This window comes from Crocuta crocuta, unplaced genomic scaffold (genome assembly GCF_008692635.1).
Source record: "Crocuta crocuta isolate KB4526 unplaced genomic scaffold, BGI_CrCroc_1.0 scaffold41, whole genome shotgun sequence".
Classification (NCBI taxonomy): domain Eukaryota; kingdom Metazoa; phylum Chordata; class Mammalia; order Carnivora; family Hyaenidae; genus Crocuta; species Crocuta crocuta.
In genome coordinates this window covers 17715923-17724582 of record NW_027529428.1, presented here as the reverse complement: position 1 = coordinate 17724582, position 8660 = coordinate 17715923, and the positions used below count along the sequence as shown (strand labels likewise).

General features: G+C 43.9%; 1 protein-coding gene across 1 annotated transcript in view; it reads left to right on the top strand.

Annotated features, from left to right (window-relative positions):
- Positions 1-8660, top strand: part of LOC144227655 (contactin-associated protein-like 3) — a 159585-nt gene that overhangs the window by 56166 nt on the left and 94759 nt on the right. The window contains exon 6 of the mRNA XM_077759328.1: positions 4188-4335. Within this exon, the coding sequence (XP_077615454.1) occupies positions 4188-4335 (148 nt within the window). The remainder of the gene's footprint in view (positions 1-4187; positions 4336-8660) is intronic.

Here is an 8660-nt window from a genome sequence, read left to right as displayed (position 1 = left end):
GGAAGAATGCCATGAAGAAAATGGTTAGATGATAAACCCGTGAAACTCTCACACTAACTCATCAGAATTGTAAGATAGTTTTTCTTGTTCCTACTTTATATATGAACGTGGTTCTTTTTCTGAGGTCACTCCTGTAATGAGAGACGAGGAAGAAATTGGAAGGGGCCAATTTTCAATTTTCGCAGGCCCCGGTGGAGGGGACCTCTAACCTGGGCGAGAGCTACTGAGGAATTGCGAAGGGCAGCTCACTTCCACCGGGACCACTTCTTTCTGCTCCTGGGGGGTCTTCACCTCCCCGCATGTTAGAACAGCGCAAAAGTGAGCCTTTGTCCTTGCCAATCCGCGTGCAGCCTGTGCATCCCTGACTGTCGTGGAAACACTAAAGCAAACGTATATGATGCAAATAATTGATTAGACCTCCTCCAAAAAAGAGACACATTAGCTTAGCAGTATCTGGGATCGTTTCAGTAATTAGCCCCAAACGTGAGAGTGAGGTGCTAGCAGAGGTCTCTCCTGTGCCAGACTCATTTCACTTACTCTCTGTATCTCTCAGGAGATGGATCATTGAGCTGTATCCAAAACGACTGTTGATAATTCTACATAATACAAAAATAATGTAATTCCTTAAAATTAGAATGAGTTAGGATAATCACATAGGTGTGCACATGCACATACATACACCCCAAGGATTTGAATATAATTAAAACCACACACGATGAACGTTTGGTATTGAGCACAGATTCTCAGAAGTTGTAAAGAGGGCGTTCTGAATCTCCACTTGTCATAGACTATCAAGACATTATTGCCACTTGAAATATTTCTTAAGCAGTATTCTAAATTCCTTTAAAATGGAACTAGAAATTCCTTTTGCTGTCTGGAACTGTCATCACACAATCTGAAGGACGATTTTCAGAATTTATATTCAATAAACAAAGTATTTTAGAGGGAAGTAGTGATATATAAGGAAAATAAAACAATTTAAGTATCCTTCTTAGGAAATAATTTAATTATAGGTTTCATGCTGAGGTTTAGAATTTGTGTCAGCTACACTCAAATATTGACTTCAATTATTTTTTTAAAGTTTATTTATTTATTTTTAGAGTGAGAGAGAGAGAGAGTACATGGTGGGGAGGGGCAGAGAGAGAAGGAGGGAGAGAGAGAATCCCAAGCAGGCTCCGCTATGTCAGCACAGAGCCCGATGTTGGGCTTGATCCCATGACCTGAGCTGAAATTGAGAGTCAGTTGCTTAACTGACTGAGACACTGAGTGCCCCTTGACTACAGTCCTTAAAACGAATTGTTAAGTTTGGCATCACCATGAATGTGTGAGCTGATGCTCCTCCCTTCACTGTTTATCTGCACATCTTGGGTATTGAACCTGAGATGTTAGGTAACAGGATGCTGAGTTTGACAGATGAGCCACCCTGGCCAAATGTACTGACAAAAACCAAAATGGCAGCCAGGAGCACAGCCGCAGTGGCCAGCGCTCATGGACCGCCCACCTCCTGGCGGATATGGGAACGTTACTTTTCAGATACGATCTCAGTAGCATCTCAACCTTTGGAGTTAGGTTTCACAAGCTGGTTTGTAGATGAAGGAACTGTGGCCTGCAGCCCATAATGACAGCCAAGACCGTGGGCCAGCGGGTGGTGGAGCTGGTACCGTGTGGTTCCTGCCCGTGTCAGCCTGCGGTTCCCGCGCGAAGGCAGGGGTAGGGAGTGCACATCCCCAACTTCCCACTCGGAGTGCGGAGGCGGTGGAAAGAGTTTACCTGATCTTGGCATAACAATTGCTAACCCTTGAGCAAAAGATGATGTAGGGCAAAGATTACGCTTTCATTGAAAAAGAGAGAAATGACCGAGTGCCTCTGNCCTGGGAGGTTTTGATATTCTTAGTTCCCTCTGTTTATACCTGGTTGCCGTGGCTTATGTATTAGTGATTGGGCTTGGTTGGGTTGGGTTTGGTCGTTAAGCCGGGCCTAGGGTTTCACAAAGCCAGACAACGAGGCCGGCGTCATTCCCGGCCGAGCTCAGAAGAGCTTCGCCCCTGTGCTCTACGATCGTATCTGGCTGTTTGTGTTAACCGCGGGCAGGAGGGTGAGTCTGACCTGATGCAGGCCCAAGAAAGGGTCGACTTTTGTTCTCTGATTTTCTTACTCTCATAGGAAGGACTATTACGAGGACATCTCTGGCTCTCTGGATCATAAAACCTGGAGAGAGCAAAAAGCGTAGAACTTGAAGTTTTGACTGTGGCTTCCAAAGAACTGAGAAGTTTAGATAGATTTAACATTCGGCATTAGATTTTAAAAGACGCATACCTCAGCTGAAGGGCCCTTACTCTTTCAGAGCATAAACTGCTTACGTCCTTGGATAGGGCAGCATTTTCTATTAAGTTGCTGTGTAACAGTTAGGAAAACTTTAGGTTGTTATAGCTTCACTATTACACCATAGGCCATCCGGGAAAATTAGTTAAGAATCAATGGAATCAATATTTTTTTTTTTTTTTTTAGAATTCAACACTTTTTTTTTTTTCAATGTTTTATTTACTTCTAGGAGAGAGAGAGAGAGAGAGCATGAGCAGGGGAGGGTCAGAGAGAGAGGGAGTCACAGACTGAAACAGGCTCCAGGCTCTGAGCTGGCAGTCAGCACAGAGCCCGACGCGGGGCTCGAACCCACGAACCGCGAGATCATGACCTAAGCGAAAGTCGGACGCTTAACCGACTAAGCCACCCAGGCGCCCCTCAATGGAATCAATATTAAAAAGCTATGTTAAGCTTCAGGGGGGTTCAGTCGGTTCAGCATCCGATTCTTGATTTCAGTTAAGGTCATGATCCCAGGATGGTGGGATCCAGCCCTGATTCAGGCTCCATGTTCAGCTTAAGATGCTCTCTCTCTCCCTCTGCCCCTTTTCCCCGCTGGCTCTCTCTCTCTCTCTCTCTCTCTCTCTTTTTCTCTCTAATTTAAAAAAATACAAAGCTTCAGGGGCAAACTAAAATGCTCAGAGCAGAAAGAGCTGGTAGCAATCCTGGTCCAAAGGAGGCTAGAGCCGTTCTGGGGCTCGGGGGGCGGGACGGAGGAGCCCAGCATTTTGATGGCCTTTGGCAACGCAGAGTGGAGGAACTGTTAGCACACGAGTTGTGGTCTTCTGATCCATCCTAAAGCTTTCTGAGTATTGATGTGCGAGCGTTAGTGCTTACTAAGGTGGGCAAGGCAGCAGGGGTGAGGGAAGGGGATTTGCTGATAGGGGATAACAAAATTCGTTTCACCTGAAACCCACCCATCTTTTTTTTCCGCATAAAAGTACAGAACACTTGGGTAAACGCTGTTAAAGAGACCTTGCCTGGACGGGGTCGAGAGGCTGCATAGGAATCCACCTCTGTGTGTTGCAGTTTGTGCTCTTTTCTAGTTTTTCTTGCATGTATGTAAGTGTTACCTTCAAAATGATTAAATCACAAGTAGCATATCTATAGCCAATGTGTACGGAAACATCACCTTTTTGTTTGTTTCCCTATATGCTGATGTTTACATTAAAAACAACACCATGGGGAACAGGTCACATGTGCCTTATAGCGACCTCCTTTGCTCTCATGCTGGCCCCTCCAGGCGTGGGGCCAGATGCCTAGGCTAAGCAGACAGCCCCTCTGTCTGTGGGCCTCCCAGGCACTCCTGAAGTGCTCCTAATTTGGGGCAACCTGAGAACACCCAGTGAGCACCGGGATTGACATCCAAAGCCCCAGAATCTAGTCCTGGCCATGGCGGATCATGGCTCTCCTACCTCCGCAGAATCTTCCTACTTTCTTAGACCTTGGTTTTGCATTTATTAATCAAGGGTTTTGGACTAGAACCCTGTCTGGGTCCCTTCCAGCTCCCAAATTCCTGAGTGTAGGGTTCAAATTGCACAGACTGCGGGTTGGCATTGCCTTTGACTGCCTTGGATGTGGGGTCGTGTGTGAGCGTCTGCAAATTCCTCATCTACCTGCAAATAAGGAAAACCTAGACAATGGCGACCCATCCAGGCCCTGAAGAAAGGTTGTCACACAGCCTCTCAAACGTTTGCAGTGTTTCTGTAAGGCAGGCAGCCTTTTGCATAGTAACAAAGTGAGGCATCCGTCCCTCACGGGCATGAGAGGTGACAGCATGAAGTCGACATTCTGCAGACACACTGACCCCTTTCTCCGTTTTCTCCCAGGGTTTTCCAGGAAACACGAACGCAGACAGCGTGGTGCATTACAGACTCGAGCCTCCCTTCGAAGCCAGGTTCCTGCGCTTTCTCCCTGTAGCCTGGAACCCTAAGGGCAGGATTGGGATGCGGATAGAAGTGTACGGATGTGCCTACAGTAAGTGGTGTTTATTACCCCGCTGACATCAGCAACGGGGGCAGGGTGGGCGGACGTGCTCTAAATGCCTAACTGAAAACCGAACTTAACATTTTTCAGCCTTTTAAATATCTCTCCATGGAAAACTGTTTTTTATGGAACGCCTTGATATTATGCTGTCTTTAGTTATTTTCTAGCCGAACGTACAGGTGTACCTGAACTAAGCCTCCGAACCTGTTTTACAGTGGACACGTCACAAAATTATTGAAGTTCAAATCGACAGCAGTAATTGACTGGGACTGATGACGCTGTTCCCTGACACTGAGGTGACCCCGGTGTGGGGACACTTCACCCCACGATGGTGACTCAGTTCCTTTTTTATGTTCACTGCCTGCATCTCCACTTTTCTCTACTTGAACCTTCTTTTGAACCTCATTTATGCGTTGTGTCTTCCTTCTTTCCTCCACTGATGAAAAGAGTAACAAAAGCCGCATAAACGCTTTCAGTGAAATATGTGGGGAAATTGAGTCTATGGCTGCCATTTTGATGATCTGGAATATATTAGTATTTACTTAAATTAATACAAAAAGAAAACATTATTACAAAATACCTTCTAGAAAACTGGAGAGTAACTCAAAGAATATATCGGATGGGGACATCTCGTAAGGTTGGGTTTTGGTCCCACCTCATTTCAAAAATGAGGTCTTTTTTCCCCCAGATTTGGTTCTCATAACTACTACATTATCCTGGCTTTCATTTCCTTATTCCCTCACTTGCCATCTAAGAGTTTATCGGACTTGGCCATTTGCAAAGAACCGTGTCAAATGTTGGAGGTGGGGGGCCGTTCTAAAATGATTCATTTTTGTTGTCGGGATCTCATGAGAAGTCAGAAAGCTGTACAAAACTGGGGCGCCTGGGTGGNAAAAAAAAAAAAGAAAGTTGTACAAAACAAATGTAAAATACTGGAACGTGAACCTGGGGCCTAGGGAGTAGAGTGGTCAGTCAGCTTTCCAAGTGAAGGGCTTGGGAGGGGAGCTTCGGGCACGAGGGGTTCCAGGGAGGGAGAAGGAGCTTTCGGAGAAGTAGTGGCTCCAGGAATCTCGGCTTCCGCTGGCTCAGGGATCGGGGAGGGAATGGGCGCCGTGGAGCGCAGGGAGTGCTTAGCAGTGGTACCATTGCCACTTTGCTACCCCTGCAGACAGTGAGACCTTCTGGAGGTGAGGCTCCCCATCCCAGAAGCAACCCCATCCTAGATTCAAGGGTCCCCTTCGGCCACAGCGTCATCCAGCTTCTGGACAACAGGCTCCCCTTTCGCTCTGCTAAATCCTACCTCTGCGCTGGCATTTCTGGGCAACATTTACCGTACGTGGCACTGTGTTGCTGTCATCCTTTTTTCTCTCTTTCCATTGGTCATCTCCTTATGTCTTTTTGTTTCTGGGATCCATGAATGTGCTCACGGCTGCAACAGCTGACACACCTGATATTCCGTTTCTCTTTGATCCCATAAAATGAGTTTCTCCTTTCTCCCATTACCCTGGAAACAACTTCAGGTTTACTACTTCAAAGCAGTGCATGCTCTTTGATGGGGACTTGCCATTAGCTTGATGTTCTTCTTGAGGAGATATTACTATGGTTCCTTTGGTTAGAGGTCAGTTCCAGAAAGATCAAAGCTGTGTGCCTGATCCTTGGAAGGGCTGGTTGGCTGTGTAGCTTGTCATGGGGTCTGTGTGCATCTGAAATTCAGCAGACACGAGCAGTTGGGCATCTGGGGCTCCTACCATAACTTATAATAGTCATCACTACTTGTAAAACGATGCGGAGTATGTTCCTTAATAGTAGGGCCTCTGTATTATCTTCATTTTTATTATTAATAAGAATAATTGTTCAAGCATAGCACTTTGCACTTTTATTTTTGACAGTAATTGAATATGATATGGTTTATAGCCCAAAGGGCTAATTATTATCTTTTTTTCCCCATTTCTATTTTCACTGCTCTGTTGATAATGAGAAAATGTCCAGATTTCTTATCTTGGCATATAATGTCTCTTAGATGCAACTTCTCTGTTTGGTTTCATTTCTTTGTACTCTAATTATAATGATACTGGCCATTCCTGTAAACCCCGTGCATTTTCATGGCTTCCTGGCACACATGCATTCTCTTCCTGAGACTCCCTCCCCCCACTTCGAGAGTGAGCGGTCTGTTTAGAGTCCCCCACCCCCTCGAGGGGCCCCTGTGTCCAGTGCCCGTGTTCCCCCCCATGGACTTGTTCTAGGCTTTGTATTCTACTCTGAAAAGGTCTCTCCTTGGGTGCCATTCTGCTTTCCTAAGTTTTCAATAACGTTTACACACTGTGTGATCAATTGCAAATTGACATCTTTGATGCTGGTCTCTGAGGCCACGGACACGGCATCCTGTCCCCAGGTCCACCTTCAGTTCTTTCTGCATTGTTATTCCTCGTTGGGGCATCTTCTGTTCCTTCTTTTTGGCCATCTGCTTTGACTCCCCATGTTCAAGGTCAGTGTCTTCCAAAGTCTTCCCTTGAGCTGGCTCCATTCCCATCATGTGGTAGTGTGCTCTGGTAGTGTTTTATGTTTACTAGTGTGTTGACTGAATAAGAGAAGGAAAAAGGAGGAGGGGAGGACAGAAGGACAGCAAAGAGGGAAAAAGGAGTACGTGAATCCTGAGGAATGTGGAAAACATAGGCACAGATTGGCTAGAACTATGGTAGTCTACCAGTCGTCCATGTGACCCCCCGGTCCTATGTCAGATCAGGCATTGAAAATAAAATGGGTTAGCAGGGAAGAGGAGAAGGAAATAAAACATGTAATTGGCTGTTTGCAAATATTGTGTTTATTTAAAAAATATATTGGGAGGGTGCCTGGGTGGCTCAGTCGGTTAAGCATCCAACTTTGGCTCAGGTCGTGATCCATGGTTCATGGGTTCATGCCCCACGTCGGGCTCAGTGCTGATAGCTCAGAGCCTGGAGTCTGCTTCAGATTCTATGTCTCCCTCCCTCTGTCACCCTCCCCGACTCGCACTCTGTCTCTCTCTCAAAAGTAAAAATAACATTTAAAAAACATAAAAAATATATTTTGATGATGATTGCATCAAAAATATTTTATTTAACAACCTCAACATGTGTTTATAATCCTTCTGTTAACATTCTATTTTATATATATTGTTAATATTTCATGTATGAGATACACGTATGTATATATATACATGTATACATATACATATATGTTCATCAATCCATGTAAAGCCTGATGTTCTTTATTCCTTTGTATTGATCACATTTCCACGTTTCATTTTCCTTCTGCCTCAAAGGCTTCTTCTATTAACATTTTTTGCTGTGTGGATCTGCTGGTGAGGAATTCTCTCACATTTTGTATGTCTGGAGAAAGTTGGTATTTTGCCTTCATTTTTGAAAGTTATTTGAACTCAGTATGGAATTCTAGGATAGCACTTTTTCATTCATTACTTTCAAGGTGTTGATCTTATTTCCTCACTTGTATCCTGTCTACAGAGAAACCCGCGGCCATCTGTATCTGTGTTTCTCCAAATGTGACACGCCTTTCTTTTTCTCTAGCTGCTTTTAAGATTCTGAGCAATTTGTTTCTGATATAATTTGGTCCTGTTCTGTTTCTTGTGTTTGGAGCTCACTGGATTATTTTGATTTGTGGGTTTATAGTTTCATCCATTGGAAAGTTTCAGCCATTTGGAAAGTTTCATCCAATTTGGAAGGTTTCAGCCATTGTTTCTCCAAATGTTTCCTAAAATTTCCCCTCATTTTTTCCTTAAGAGACCCAGTTGTCATTAGATATAACATGTATTAGGCTTTTTGATTTTGTTGTGTCACACAACTTTCCTGGTGTCCTGTTTATTTTCTCAAATTATTATTTTTGTACTCTTTGTTTCATTTTAAAACATTTTTATTGCTGTGTCTTCAAGTTCACTAATCTATTTTTCTGCAGTGTTTAATCTGCCAGTAATTCCATTCAGTGTATTTTTGAAGTCAGACATTGCCATTTTCACTTTCTTAGGAGTATCTCTCGTGTTTCTACTTGACTTCTTGAACATATGGTTGACAGTTATAACAACTACCTTGATGCCTTTCTTTGCTAATTATAATATCTGTGTCAGTTCTATTTTGATTGCTTTTTTCCTCACTGTGGGCCATAGTTTCCAGTTTCCTAGTATGACTGGAAAATTTTGAGTAGATGCCAGATTTGTGATTTTTACCTTGTTGGGTGCTGGATATTTTTGCTTTCTTATGTACTTGAGCTTTCTTTTTTCTTTTTTCTTTTTTTTTTTTTTTTTGGAATTTTTTAAAATCTTTTTTATT